At 38.6% G+C, this 16,373-nt stretch overlaps 1 protein-coding gene and 1 long non-coding RNA gene across 3 annotated transcripts; one reads left to right on the top strand and one right to left on the bottom strand.

Moving 5' to 3' along the window:
* The first annotated feature begins 389 nt into the window (after positions 1-389).
* Positions 390-863, top strand: LOC131323973 (transcriptional regulator SUPERMAN-like). Its single transcript, XM_058355805.1, has one exon. It carries the CDS (start codon positions 390-392, stop codon positions 861-863), a length of 474 nt encoding a protein of 157 aa, XP_058211788.1.
* Positions 864-6,935: 6,072 nt separating this feature from the next.
* LOC131324148 (uncharacterized) lies at positions 6,936-14,937 on the bottom strand. Of its 2 annotated transcripts, XR_009199242.1 has the most exons (3): positions 14,659-14,937; positions 13,466-13,530; positions 6,936-7,868 (listed from the first exon to the last, which is right to left on the bottom strand). It is a non-coding gene; the product is annotated as an uncharacterized LOC131324148 (long non-coding RNA). The 2 variants fall into 2 exon arrangements; XR_009199241.1 differs by lacking the exons at positions 13,466-13,530; positions 14,659-14,937 and adding an exon at positions 8,997-9,632.
* Between the last annotated feature and the right edge of the window lie 1,436 nt (positions 14,938-16,373).

Here is a 16,373-nt window from a genome sequence, read left to right as displayed (position 1 = left end):
TTTTCTAATCGTCCCCGTGACATCGCCCCTCACGTTTTTCTCTTTCAAAAATTTAAAATATAAAGGAAAAAAACAACAACATTCTCTTTTAGCCCCTCTCTCTCTCTCTCTCTCTCTCTCTCTCTCTCTCTCTCCTCAACTCATATATATATATATATATATATATATATATGTGTGTGTGTGTGTGTGAATATATATATATATATATATATATATATATATATATATATATATCCACTTACAATCCCATCTCTCCCTCTCTCATCAAACCCTAATGTCCATCACACTCATGCATCTACCATCCCACAAGGCTTTTAGTAGTCTATAAAACCCTTCTCTCTCTCAACCCTAATTTCATTACTCATCCGCCAAGAAGGTTCCTAATTACCATGGATCAGCCGGAGAAAGTTGCCAAAGTCCGAACATACGATTGCACCTATTGCAAGATGGGATTCACCAAAGCTCAAGCCTTGGGAGGGCACATGAACATGCACAGCAAAAGAAAGGCCGCCAAGGCTAAAACGGTTGCTAGCCATCATGACCAGTACTCTTCTTCACCATCCCACAAGGCCAAAAATGGTTCAGACTACAACAACATGGCCAACAACTGTGAGTACTCTACAATACCCTTTTCAAGCGACAATTGTTATGGACCGCGGCAGTCAAATTACCCGATGCATCTTCCGACGCCAGACTACCCTAGTGTTTCTCGGCGCGATTCTGCGTGTTCTAGTCCTCATGGAAGCTACGCGGGTGAGAATTTCACCTTGAGAATTGGACCGATAATCGTGGTCGATGGAGACGATCATCAAGAGAGAAATGAAGTAGTCGATGTGGAGCTTCGTCTTGGTTTCAACCCCTGATCACTCAGCTATACATGATATGCACCTATACTTACACAATATTGATCGATTTTAATTTCGGTATATGGTTTACTTATCCTTTCTAAGAAAGGAATTTTGGGAAGAAAGAACTCAAAGAAGTAAGGAAGTAACGAAGTAACGAAGTTAATTACATCCCAAAGCCTGGTTGAGTTAGCATTTGCTTTGAATTAATTACAATGTTTCTTATTTTCCTTAAGTCGTTTAATATTTGTTTATTTGTTTTTATTCATAATAATTTCAGCTTCACGAATTATCACAAGTTGTGTTTGAGCTAGATTGAAGAAAAAGTTCGATCATTTTTTTTTTTTTTTTGCTCGGCAAACGAATGATTCTATAAATCTCGAAGGGGTACATCGAGGAAGATTATCTCGAACGATTCTATAAAAGTTCGATCAATTTGTTGAACTATAAGTAGATTATCTAGATTAGAATGTTGTTTGTTTTTCTCTAATAGTCCCCATGGCTATGTTGTTCTTGTCCCATGCATTGAGAAAAACTAGGGTTTACTTCGGAGAGAATTTTTCAGTATCTTACTTAGTCACTTGCATGGCCTTTTCTCAAGATCTTTTTGTCTGGCTTCTCCGGTCCGATCGATCGTTTAGAAAAAAAAAATTCATCTTTCTAGCTAGGGATTCCCCCCTTTCGTTTGTGGGCTGATTCGCCCTGGCCGTTGGTTCTTCCTCTAAGCTCAACCAGGGAGATTTATACCTCCTCTATCTTTCTCTTCTTTCTGGTTGAGTTATTTCGAAAAGACGTAAGGATTTTTGGTAAAATTAAAATTCAGGTCATTTTTTTAGACAAAAAAATAAACAAATTTCATGCATATTTTTTTTGAATTTCACACCAATGTAAAGAACTAATTAATATTTTTTAAATTGTTGACGAAAATTAAAAATTATGCACGGAAATTTTACGCTATAAACTAAAATTATGAGACGAAGAGAGTAATTATAATAGATCAAATCAGCTATCGATGTGGTTGTTAGTACTAGTAGGCCTGTGGAATATCATTATAAAGATGAAACATTATATTTGTGGAAGAAACTGGATAGCTGAAACTCCAGTGAAGAAGCATTGAAATGCCCCTTTTTGGGCATTTGTACTTTGTAGATGCATTGAAGTTCCCCCATTTGTTAATTGGGGTTGGAGGGGATTTTGTAGGATAGGCTAGGGCTATAGGGCGGCCGATTCAGTTATTCATTTCGACAATAGACAGCTCGAATTTTAATTCAAGCAATGAACGGCTTGGATAAATAAGAGCTCGGATTTCATTAGTGTCAAAATGGACAACCGGATCAGACGCCTTATAGTCCCTGTAGTGCGGGCTGCAATACTACAGGATTTCCAAATTTGAACAAAACAAAATGTAGAATTTTCTATTTTTCACAATTAGGGATTTGCTTATTTATGACTTTCAATTTTCTACCAGTTTGAGTACTCTTCAATAGAGAAACTTTTATATGAAATTAACGGGGATAGGTGGTGTCCCCCTCCGGTCTGTTTCAATTTTTCAGCCATTTCCCGAGCACAATACATATAGAACTCATCGCAAAATTAAAATGGCCGGAAAATTGAAGACGGATCAAAGAGGGACACCACCACTCCTCCTATCCCCGTTTCATATAAAAGCTTCTCCTCTACAATGAACATGTAGAATGTTCACATTTTCTGCTCGTGTGAGCTTTCTAATATTAGTTACAGACCGTAATACATACGTGGTACGTTGTTCTCCACACCAAAATAAATTTGGTGTGGAAATTGAGCTAGAATCTCAATTTAAATAGAACAGTGGTGAACGACTACAAGATCTACCATCATCTTTTCTGTTGGGACTTGAAGACTTAACATTCCATCCCAAAATTCATTACTATATAATAGTAGTAAATATAATAGTGTGTGTGTGTGTGTATGTATGTATGTATACAGTCCGTCTCCCGTAAGGACCACCTTATTTTAATAAAATGCGGACCTCTCTTTCCCGATTGAATTTCGATGATCCGAGCCGCTCAATATGTTCAGAACGTGATTTTAAGGGTACCCGCGAGAAATCGACAAAAAAAATGACCGGGAAGGGCTTCATCCAAGCAGTTTTTGTTTGTTTTTTTATTGAACAGCTCAAACAAAAACTGCTCGGATGAAGCCCTTTCCGGTCATTTTTTTTGCCGATTTCTCGCGGGTACCCTTAAAATCACGTTCTGAACACATTGAGCAGCTCGGATCATCGAAATTAGATCGGAAAATGGGAGAAATGAGGAGATCCGAATTTTAACTAAAATAAGAACTCCCTCATTTGAGACTGACTGTATGTGTGTGTGTGTGTGTGTGTGTATATATATATATATATATATATAATTTTGGGTTTAATTTAAAGTAGGAATGAAAAGATAAGTGTTTAAAATGACCAGGATGGAAACACAAGTCAGGTATGGGCTGAGGATGGATATTTAAGTATCCCTTCCGTCTTTGACTATGTTTCAAAGAAAGTGAATCTTTTTCAAGAAAAAAAATCCTAGGGGGAGGTCTTTTTCATAAATGAGGTTTCTTAGGCCCCGTTTGGATGCGTCCATAGGGGGAGGTCTTATTTTTTACCCCTTCATAAGACCTGGAACCCACCTCTTACCCCGTTTGGCAACCACAAAAGAAGGGGTTTTCATTTGCACTACTTCTTCAGTAATACCGGAGAAGGGGGAATCCGGTGGAATAATTTTCGACTAGGGTTTGAGGTCCCCATAATTTATCCCCCCCAATCCCCTTTGAATTAAACTGGACGACTTCACCCTTCCTTATCCCCCATCTCTCACCCGCAGCTTCTCATTTCTGCCACCCACCATTTCTGGTTTTGTTTCGAGAGTAGTGGCGATTTGGTGAGTGCAACCTATTTTAGCCTCGATTAACTCACGTATGAGGTTCGACGAACTGATATCCTGTTGTGTGATGTGTTTTTTGTTGATTTTCGAATACAATGATGCGTGGGTTTTTGTTATACCTACGATTTTTGGTGTGTTCTCCATGGATTTAGGGTCTGGACATGTAACATATAGATTTTTCTGCATTTTTTATGAAACCCCTGTCCCTCTTTCTCCATTTATCGTCGATCTCAAGATCTCCTTCACTAGCATACGCTTTGTTACTCGTCTACCTTAGTTTTAGTGCTGCTGCTTCTGCATATTGTGTTGACTTCTGAGTTTATTAAAGGAAACTGGTTGGTGTTTTTTCTTCTTTGTTTTCTTCATTCGTGAGTCATACGGGGTATTACAGTGTGAATGTCAAACAATAGAGTTATGAGACTATTCTAAGTTTAGGTTATCAGACTGTTCTATCTTACGTCTGTTGTAATGGTACCCAACTCCGGTGTCAAAATTGATAGAAAATATTGTTGAGACTTGAGGCCATGCTCTTAAAATTTGATTGAGCAGGTGAGACATGATTTTATGCTTGTGTCTTCTGATGAAGAGAATGGCTAATGATAATATTGGTATTCAATTTGAAGCAAGGTTGAGTCAAATCCTAACTAGGTTCTAATCTTTGCTTTCTAGTTTTCAAGCAGGCCTTAGTTCTTATGTAACCTTTTGATCACTTCTTAACTGGATTAATTTGTTAAAGTCTTCGGGATTGTACAAACAAATCCACAAGTTTGTCACGTGTCAAAGTCGTTTAATGAACGCCGCTTCTCAGGGATTGCAGAGCCGCATTAGTCAATGTCAGGCATGTCACTTCAAGCAGAGATGTCACTTCGGTTATTAGAGAAGACAACCCACATATCATCAGAAGCTTCTAAAAGGTTCCACAACAATGGTCTCCAAACGTAAAAGACAACATGGCAGGCCACCGAACAAGGGACTCTTTGCCGAACAAAGATTAATCCATTGACAGGAATGATTATACCGAACGACATGGATGACTACCGAACATAACGCTTTCCTAAACACTGGGGAAACCCCCTGAAGCTTGTCTAGTTACCCAGGATCTGCTTATCCTTCAGGAAAAAACTTGAGGTGACGCGTCACGAAGTGTCTCGACTTACAGATGAACTGAGACAACTGAAAGATGGATCCATAACGTTTCCACCCTTACGACCCCTATGATCCTTCGGATATTTTGGCCCACTACAAATACGTAATGACACCAAGGGAATTCATGTTTTATCGAAAAAAAAATTCTATATATCACGAAGATAAATAAAAATATAAAACCAATACGGTAGAAAAAGAAATGCTTTGAGAGACTTTCGAACAGTGAACAAAGACTCTCCTAGTACTGATGATCTCGAAATCTTAACGTACCCTTCAGCTCTCGATTTTTTGAAAATAACATAACTATATATAACAAGAAAAAACACACACAAGTATAATTGTCAAGATGCCAACTACACAAAAACACCAGGCCTGAAGAAAAACGGAAAATAACCACTGAATTGCAACTATTGGAATTAAACAAAAGAATGACCGGAGAATTGTGTATTGGCCATTTAATGATCAAACTATACAATGGTTCATCTATATATTTGTAACGCCCCCAATTTTCGGGTACGTTAAATAGACAATTTTATTGTAACTTCAAAATAGAGTCTGGCTCTTTATTACATCACAACCTCCGTAAGAGTACTTTCATTACACAAGGGAAGGGAAACTAAGGTTTCTAACTACAGCTCCGCCTGTTCTTCCATCTTAGCCAGCTCTTCGGCTCCAAAAGCCTCCAAGGTGTACAATTCACCTTGTTCATCTACAAAATCTGACACATTATACCAGCGTCGCTACCGATATAATATGTCAGGGGCACCAAAGGTAACACCATGAGCTACAAAAGCTCAATAGAATAACCCATACCCACTAACCCTTAACTTATAAGCAGTAGATCATAATACTAACGATTTCCACATAATACAGGCATATTTAATAAAACAGTTCACAATGACACATCCATATTCGCTAATCAACTATTGTTTGCGTCCATGATTTTTTTGAGTTTCTTCTACGCGACTCATCGTAGACCGTGTCACCATTTTTTCGTTTCTCATAAACCAAATCATCATTTCCAAAACCGTTTTTACACACCCAAACTCGGTTTTGCCGCTCCGTGTTTCCGAGTTTCCGCAAAATGGTTCCGCCGCTCTGGGTTCCCATTGGCACACAAAATTTGCATTGGCTCCTCTCCACGAATAACCAAGCCACACACCTCGGTTCCGCCGCTCCGGATTTCCATGGGAACGCACACAACCTCAAAATGGTTCCGCTGCTCTGGGTTCCCATGGGCACAGAAAATCATTGAATTTGGCATTGGCTCCTCTTCACGGATAACCAATCCACAATTGAAAACCCTCGGTTCCGCCTTTCCGAGTATCCCACAATGGTTCCGCCGCTCCGGGTTCCCATTGGCCATTATGTAGTTTCAAAAATATTTTATCCAAGTCAAAACACACATTTTCGTTAACCATACCCTAGGTGTCATGTTTCTACTTTCTCGATTTTCGTGTCTCGTTTTCATACATGGACTCCACGGTAGGATTTTTCACATAAGTATACATAAATCATTCATTGGAATCTTGAAACATAACTAGCAAGATCATCCAAGTCAATATTATACCACAAGTAATACAAGTAATTCATGTATGCATGTTCCTAACCATTTTAAAAATCAAAATACGAATACTTCCGGTCAAGCGATAATATTCCAATTTTTAAAAATCTGTACTTTCTTCCTTTGTGGAGAGTTCTAAACAACATATGTTTAATAGAGTAACAATCGATTATTCATCATGTTCATAATTTCTTTAGCGAAAATAAGTCGTTGCAAACACAAAGATAGATAACCTTATCTACTTAGACATATTCCATGTTATACTTTGAACTAAAGAGTACTTAGACATATTCCATGTTATACTTTGAACTAAAGAGTAAGAACATTCTACTTTCTAATATACGGTTCTTATACGTAGAGTTAGTGTCACGCCCCGCCCCGCAAACGGCACCCAGAGTGGGCCCGAGTCAGCGCGGCCACGTGAAATTCCACACAATAGACCACACCACACTCTACAACCAATCAGAATACAAATTAGCGGAAGACTTCTTACTTAAAATACAACCAATTCAACGCCCAAAAACCTCAACTCACAAGTTATAATAAATATCCCTCGCTCCAATTAATTACAAACATTTAGGTTAACTTCTAGACGAATCAGCTACACAACAATCTAACCAACGACATCACCCGAGACTAGTCTCAGCACTCTCCAAAGCGTTGACCAGTAGTGGACCCACTCTAAGCCACCTGCTACCTGGCAGTCCAAAAAGGAAAGCCAGAGTGTGTGAGATATAGAAATGCTCAATAAAATGTCACAATACCCAAAAGAATATCAATAAGAATATTCACCACCAACATAACTGCAATACCCATATGAGTACATTAGTTATAACCATCACATCTGCCAAACATAGCAATATTATTCAATAAACAACCACATAACAATAACGGCATGAATGTAAATCACACGAAACTCAACATAAGTACTCAATCGTATAACCACATGTATAAACACCAACATACAGTGGCACGTCTGCCACATCCCATGTACCCAAGGAATTGTGTCCCGCACACCACACTCCCATTCACCGTTAATTAGACGGCACGGCCCACGATATGGTGTGACTCACTCCACAATCCTTTCGCGGGTACAATCAACATACAACAAGCATGCATACCATTAGCTAAAACAACATATAGCATGGTATACAAATTTCCACCACATATATCCATATCAATAGCTAAACCTCGATTAGCATGATATCATTGATATATAATCACCTCCACTGCATTATTTACATATCAATAATCATATTGAAAGCTAAAACACCATTAGCAAGATACATACATACCACCATGGCAATATCTTATTGAGAAGAACCATATCAGACACACTCACCTTTCATTCGACTGGAGTATGCCAAACTTACGGTTTCGGCACCTCCTAAAAGACCGGCTCGTTACCTAGCCACAAGTTAACCCATATTAGCATATAAACATCCAGGAATGTTAAACCAAATGCTAGACTAACAAATCATAACATGCCTTCTACATTAGCTAATGGGGCAAACACTACACAAAGTCACCAAAATCTCTAGAGGTGTCCGGGAGTACCCACGTACCCGGGAGACCTCACACATCTTTCCATACTCCAAGGTACTCCAACACACCCAAATATATCAAATATAAAGACCCATAAGTGTACAATCTCAACCAAACAGCCCAACGCAACAAAACAGTAAAAACTGGTGCAAAGGCAGAATTTAGGTCAACTTTAGATGCAAATCTGTTATCGCTCGGACATACCCATGATGCATGGGATGTATCGTTGGAAAGCTCTATGTGTCTAGTTTCTGACAAAACAAACGGTGTGTCATTTTGAGTCCCGAGCTAGGAGTTATGGCCATTATACCAAAGTCTGTCGCTGCTGCCAGATTCTACGCGGGAATAAGTAAAATTGATTGAAAAATCATAACTCTTTCATCTTAAACCCAAAAATATTGAAACCAACACCCAAAGTTGCACCACTACAAGCCCTACGCTCAGTTAAAATCCCAGGTTCAGAAACGAGAGGAAATTAACCCAACAATCCAAAGAAAACAGTTTCGCAACCATTTTCGCACCTATCACCCAACCCAGCCTTAGAAATTCACCAAAAATTGTATACTTAACCAAATTACTTGATTCCAACGCCAATCTCTTCTTAACTTAAATATGCAGCTCCTGTAAAAGACCCAAAGCCACCCAAAATGTTCATCATGCCCAGGAAGTTAAAAGAAGACAGCCACGCACAAAATCGCACATCCAGCAAACAGCCAGTATTCAAAAATTCATAACTAATTGTGTGATTATTGGTTTTGCATGATCTTGGTACCGAAATCTTCGTATTGAAACGTACTTTTACAGTTATGAAGACATCAAAAATTGATTCCTAACAGAAAGGCCCCCAAAAGGCAGATTACCAGAACCCACGAAATTTGACCCAAAACCAAGAACTTTGTCAATTTCCTTCCAAAACTCAATCCATTGAGAATCTAACCACACAAATATAAAATTAAACATAGATTACACTTCTAGAGTACAAGAACTTACTTGTCACCGAGTTGGATCGTCGAAAACGGACCTCTCCTTCCTCCCTCCCCTTAGCCGAGACCTCCTCCTCCCTTTCTCTCCCCCTCTCTCTCTCTCTCTCTGTCGGCAGAATGAGGAAATATCCTCCTGATGACTATTTAGTCACTTAGGAAGAAATCCCATGTGGTCACCTCTCCTCTCAACTTATACTCCAAACCAATAACAATTCTCCATGTAAATCACACCAAAGCCCCTCATAGAATCCAACAAATACAAATTAAACCCCAAACCTCAAAATTAAATCGAAACCCTAAATATCCTGGGACGGGTGTTACAACTCTCCCCCACTTGGAATATTTCGTCCCCGAAATAATACCCGCCACAAAGTCAACAAAAAACCAACCTCACAAGGTTACCAACACCATCCCCAAAACAAACACCTTCACCAACTTACACAACTCATCCACATGTAAACAAAAACCAAACTTCAAAAAGAATAAATCCAACCTCTACCGAAATCTCACCTCAAAGAAAATAATCTCAAACATGCATACACTCAAAATTACTCAGCAACCACACAACACCCAACCTCAAACTCAATAACACCACCAAAAACAAATCTCCAACTCTTGTCAAAGCTCCACATATCCCAACACCAGTAACTTCCTTAGCAAGGACAATTCATACTTCGCACCAGCCCTATCAATCACTTCTCTCAACAACAACTAACACACAACACGGTACCCAACACACCTACATGCCAAAACCACTTTCATCATTTCACACAATTCCACCGTAGGAAATTTATAAGCTTATCCTTTAATAGGGTAAATTCCAACCAAAACTCCCAAACTCTCGTTAAAATCAATATAACGCAATCTCAACATCAGCACCAACTTAATAAACTCTCATGACTCCCATACCACCACACACTCTCAAAACATGAGTATGACCTTTCAGGAAAACTAAGTTTTAACCTCATACTATCAATTAGCATAATCACACTACTTGATACACCAACAAACATCGATCTTCAAACAATATTATATGTATATTATATGATCATGGTCCATAAACCATTTTATCACTTAGGTACACCAAACAAACACATCCATCACACACAAACAACACCTCAAGAAATTTGTATATACTAGTACACGATCCATCCCAACACATACTAACACGAATCAACAACCCACCTAATCTTCCTAACCTTCAACTCATCACAAAACTTACTACCATCGTATCTCAACTATCACTTAAAATTTCACATCTGACCGTAACAATCACCTATGCTTCACTTAATCTACTTCCTCTATGCATTTCCTCATAAACCCCAACGCCCTTTCCATCATTCCATCACAACCAAAATTTCAACACTGTTCCACGTCTCATTGTCAACCCAGTGCCACTCCCGAATTCTGTTCCAGAAATCCAAACTCAGTTCTGTTGTAACATGTCCCTTCAAAACAAGGTTAGTCCACAACATATATATCATTGATGGCATGCGAATATGACAATATGCAAGACATGTCGTGATTTAATAGACACATTGTTTATTTCCTCACAACACCACTGACACTCCAGTCGACTGGACTGACTTAGACACGAAGCCATAATGCATGAACATGTTATCAAATCAAACAACAATAAAGTTATACCTGTTCCATTCTCTCAGAATGGTTTTCAATAACACCAACACTCTGCTCCAGTTTCACTTCTGCGAAGTTATCCCATTTCCCATCTGACCACTGCAACTGCTTATAGGCATTGCCCATTCTCCCAACACAACTCAATCCCGACCTGATTTGTATTTCCCCAGACTTGTATCATTTCAACTTGTTAACCGAACAATCCCAACCATAGCTCACCCTTGTAGCATCCCGACATTCACAGTTACCATTTGTAGCTGATTTCCCCTTCTGTTTGATCTCTTTCGCCCAACATGCGATTCTCAACTCACAAATTCAACCATTAAACACACTATCACCCTTACCTACTCCACCTCCAACAACTAATACCCCAATTTTCTCATCTCATTCCTTATCGCTACATTCGACAACTAACTCACTAAAGTTTTCCAACTCATCTGTACATGAAATAAGACATAGAAATACTCACCAACACTTATCTCCCCAAAGATAACCACAACCACATACTAGTTCATATAGAACCAATAAAACCATCTTCACGTAACACTAAACCATTATGTTTCACATATACATATACATTCATTTCGGTCATTTCCAACACCAAATATGAATTTATTTTCTATGACTATCAAATGTAGTTTCTAACATTTTCCAAAGAATACAAAACCCTTCCGTACGTGCTTTTAACTTTTCAACGATATACCACATATCACATCCATAATACCATACTAGCCATGTACACATACACAACCAGATGCAAGTAGTATATAGATACATACTCACTACTTATTCAAATTTTTCATAAGTAATCGTTATAACCAAATACACCAAGCTCAACGCAACACGAAACCACTATCTGTAAGATTTTTAACTTCCACCGTATTTGATCTTTTCAACTAAACAGAAGTATTCATACCGCCTTAACATTTCTTTAGGCGTTATGCCCAGAATATTACCACACTAGATGTGTACATACTCAAGTTATCCACTTCATTTAGAAAGTTTAACATTCTCTACACACGTTTAACACATTCCAAAAGTTTTCAGTTTTTACACATTTAACACTTTCCACACCATGAACGGATAACAATCATTTTAAACTTCTAGCAATACATATATCTCTATGTGAGTATCATCCTCTTAACATGCACAAATCATACACGTACCCAATCACACACCAATGAAGCCATGCTACTGCCATACACACACACACACACACACCCCTTTTTTTTTTAATATCTTTCAAAATTCACCACAAAATCCACAACTTTGACACTAACCTTCCAAATTCAAAATGAACCATCTCTAGCGCGTACCTCTCAAACTCTTAAGAATCTTCCCACCGCCAACTTACGATAACTTACGATATAGCAAGATTGACATACTACATAACAATACAACCAAGTGCATATTATGCATTGATAATACAGTAAATAAGTTTAACACAACATCTACTGTTACTTACACCCAACGTAATTCAATATTGAAAATACCTCATAACCATATCCGACAAAGTCTGAGTTCCTTGACATGCATAAGCACATACTCTCCATAACGTCATGAACCCTCCAATCCCTTTACTTCTAACACACAAAACACGGCCCACATAAGACACCGTCAGTGCCAGCACAATCTGCCATGGGAGAATTACCATTTGCTGCTCCATGAACTGAGCCATATCAATAACCTGCTTTAACAACTCAAACCACCAACAACAAACATAGTGCTATGTATTAAATACTCCCACGATAGCCACCCACTAACTCCTTCTCGACAGTAACAACAACCTATGGTCCACTACCAAAATTCCCAATCGACTCTCAACACAGAGACTAGAACGTACTAGCTCTGATACCAACCTGTCACGCCCCGCCCCGCAAACGGCACCCAGAGTGGGCCCGAGTCAGCGCGGCCACGTGAAATTCCACACAATAGACCACACCACACTCTACAACCAATCAGAATACAAATTAGCGGAAGACTTCTTACTTAAAATACAACCAATTCAACGCCCAAAAACCTCAACTCACAAGTTATAATAAATATCCCTCGCTCCAATTAATTACAAACATTTAGGTTAACTTCTAGACGAATCAGCTACACAACAATCTAACCAACGACATCACCCGAGACTAGTCTCAGCACTCTCCAAAGCGTTGACCAGTAGTGGACCCACTCTAAGCCACCTGCTACCTGGCAGTCCAAAAAGGAAAGCCAGAGTGTGTGAGATATAGAAATGCTCAATAAAATGTCACAATACCCAAAAGAATATCAATAAGAATATTCACCACCAACATAACTGCAATACCCATATGAGTACATTAGTTATAACCATCACATCTGCCAAACATAGCAATATTATTCAATAAACAACCACATAACAATAACGGCATGAATGTAAATCACACGAAACTCAACATAAGTACTCAATCGTATAACCACATGTATAAACACCAACATACAGTGGCACGTCTGCCACATCCCATGTACCCAAGGAATTGTGTCCCGCACACCACACTCCCATTCACCGTTAATTAGACGGCACGGCCCACGATATGGTGTGACTCACTCCACAATCCTTTCGCGGGTACAATCAACATACAACAAGCATGCATACCATTAGCTAAAACAACATATAGCATGGTATACAAATTTCCACCACATATATCCATATCAATAGCTAAACCTCGATTAGCATGATATCATTGATATATAATCACCTCCACTGCATTATTTACATATCAATAATCATATTGAAAGCTAAAACACCATTAGCAAGATACATACATACCACCATGGCAATATCTTATTGAGAAGAACCATATCAGACACACTCACCTTTCATTCGACTGGAGTATGCCAAACTTACGGTTTCGGCACCTCCTAAAAGACCGGCTCGTTACCTAGCCACAAGTTAACCCATATTAGCATATAAACATCCAGGAATGTTAAACCAAATGCTAGACTAACAAATCATAACATGCCTTCTACATTAGCTAATGGGGCAAACACTACACAAAGTCACCAAAATCTCTAGAGGTGTCCGGGAGTACCCACGTACCCGGGAGACCTCACACATCTTTCCATACTCCAAGGTACTCCAACACACCCAAATATATCAAATATAAAGACCCATAAGTGTACAATCTCAACCAAACAGCCCAACGCAACAAAACAGTAAAAACTGGTGCAAAGGCAGAATTTAGGTCAACTTTAGATGCAAATCTGTTATCGCTCGGACATACCCATGATGCATGGGATGTATCGTTGGAAAGCTCTATGTGTCTAGTTTCTGACAAAACAAACGGTGTGTCATTTTGAGTCCCGAGCTAGGAGTTATGGCCATTATACCAAAGTCTGTCGCTGCTGCCAGATTCTACGCGGGAATAAGTAAAATTGATTGAAAAATCATAACTCTTTCATCTTAAACCCAAAAATATTGAAACCAACACCCAAAGTTGCACCACTACAAGCCCTACGCTCAGTTAAAATCCCAGGTTCAGAAACGAGAGGAAATTAACCCAACAATCCAAAGAAAACAGTTTCGCAACCATTTTCGCACCTATCACCCAACCCAGCCTTAGAAATTCACCAAAAATTGTATACTTAACCAAATTACTTGATTCCAACGCCAATCTCTTCTTAACTTAAATATGCAGCTCCTGTAAAAGACCCAAAGCCACCCAAAATGTTCATCATGCCCAGGAAGTTAAAAGAAGACAGCCACGCACAAAATCGCACATCCAGCAAACAGCCAGTATTCAAAAATTCATAACTAATTGTGTGATTATTGGTTTTGCATGATCTTGGTACCGAAATCTTCGTATTGAAACGTACTTTTACAGTTATGAAGACATCAAAAATTGATTCCTAACAGAAAGGCCCCCAAAAGGCAGATTACCAGAACCCACGAAATTTGACCCAAAACCAAGAACTTTGTCAATTTCCTTCCAAAACTCAATCCATTGAGAATCTAACCACACAAATATAAAATTAAACATAGATTACACTTCTAGAGTACAAGAACTTACTTGTCACCGAGTTGGATCGTCGAAAACGGACCTCTCCTTCCTCCCTCCCCTTAGCCGAGACCTCCTCCTCCCTTTCTCTCCCCCTCTCTCTCTCTCTCTCTGTCGGCAGAATGAGGAAATATCCTCCTGATGACTATTTAGTCACTTAGGAAGAAATCCCATGTGGTCACCTCTCCTCTCAACTTATACTCCAAACCAATAACAATTCTCCATGTAAATCACACCAAAGCCCCTCATAGAATCCAACAAATACAAATTAAACCCCAAACCTCAAAATTAAATCGAAACCCTAAATATCCTGGGACGGGTGTTACAGTTAGGGGACAAGGGGTTCTACATATACTTAGAGATAGGAGATAAGATGATTCTACAATATCGTAATTTCATTTCAAGATTTTAGTAAAACGAGCTTGCTAACTATTTCTAATACATTAACTTGCCTTATCATAAGCAAAAATAACTAAAGTTATACTAGGGAGAATAAGTAGAAATTAATCTACCTTGATCTGAAACTAGTCGGGGCCGAATAAGCTAGTTGAAAAATTCTACGGGTGATGAAACTCGCAAATTTGGATCAAACTTTGGATGGCAGTAACTCGGTCAATCTTTAGCCGAATATGATCGTTCTTGGATTGAAATCGAAGCTCTAGAAGCGCTCTACAACTTTTGTGAAGGAAGTTGATTCTAGAAACTACTTTAGGTAGGAGGAAAATGGTGATAAAGGAAGAGACAGTATGCTGTCTGGAACTGAAAATCTGAGATTTTTACTGAACTTCGTATGTCAGTATCTTTGTTATTTCTTGACCGATTAGGGTGGTTCTTGGGTCTAACTTGAAGGTCTCAAAGTGCTCTACAACTTTCCCGAAGGAAGTTAGTTCTAAGAACTACTTTAAGCAGAAGAAAAATGAGGATTTACGAAGGGCAGTAGGCTGTTTGGAAAACGAAAATGGTTTCTAGAGAGAAGTGAGAGCAAAGGAGTGAAGGTGTGAGTTTAAGTTTGGAATGGCTTGCTATTTATAGGCCAAGGCTCCCTCTCTCTCTCTCTCTCTCTCTCTCTCTCTCTCTCTCTCTCTCTCTCTCTCTCTCTCTCTCTCTCTCTCTCTCTCATTTTTTTATTCAACTTGTCATGCTTTGATTGAAAGATCAAGATTTGCTTGCACTTTTCTACCTAGTTCTAAGCTTGCATGTCCAGATTTGGTACTTTGGATTTGATTTTGGAAAGATTGGTGGAGGAAAGGAGGATGGTAAAAGGTTTTATATTGGCAATTGTACATATAAGGACAATGAAGGTTAGATTTTGTTTGGAAAAATATATAACCATAGATTGCAAGCAAGTCAAAGTACAATGGAAGAAATCAAGGCAAGGTACACACCAAATTTCTTCCTCTCTCTCTCTCTCTCTCTCTCTCTCTCTCTCTCTCTAGTACATATATATATATATATATATATATAGACACACACACACACACACACACACTCCTATGTACAAATAAACATGTATATAAAATGTACTTAAAGTACTATGTGATCTAATGGGATTTCAAATTCAAGATTTTCCTAATAAACTATTCAATTAAACACATGTGTACTTTGTAATAAAATAAGTATACATATAAATATATAAGTCCAAGTATATATATAATAGTACTATGAAATCTAGTAAGATTTTCAAGTATCTAATAAAAAATTACAAGATCAAAATTCTCCATTAAAAT

This window comes from Rhododendron vialii, chromosome 4a (genome assembly GCF_030253575.1).
Source record: "Rhododendron vialii isolate Sample 1 chromosome 4a, ASM3025357v1".
Taxonomy (NCBI): domain Eukaryota; kingdom Viridiplantae; phylum Streptophyta; class Magnoliopsida; order Ericales; family Ericaceae; genus Rhododendron; species Rhododendron vialii.
The sequence above is the reverse complement of the archived record's forward strand: the minus strand, read 5'-3'. Positions and strand labels throughout refer to the sequence as shown.

What these genes read in the sequence shown, in the direction of transcription:
- LOC131323973 (XM_058355805.1), top strand. Translation starts at nt 390, where the DNA reads ATGGATCAGCCGGAGAAAGTTGCCAAAGTCCGAACATACGATTGCACC.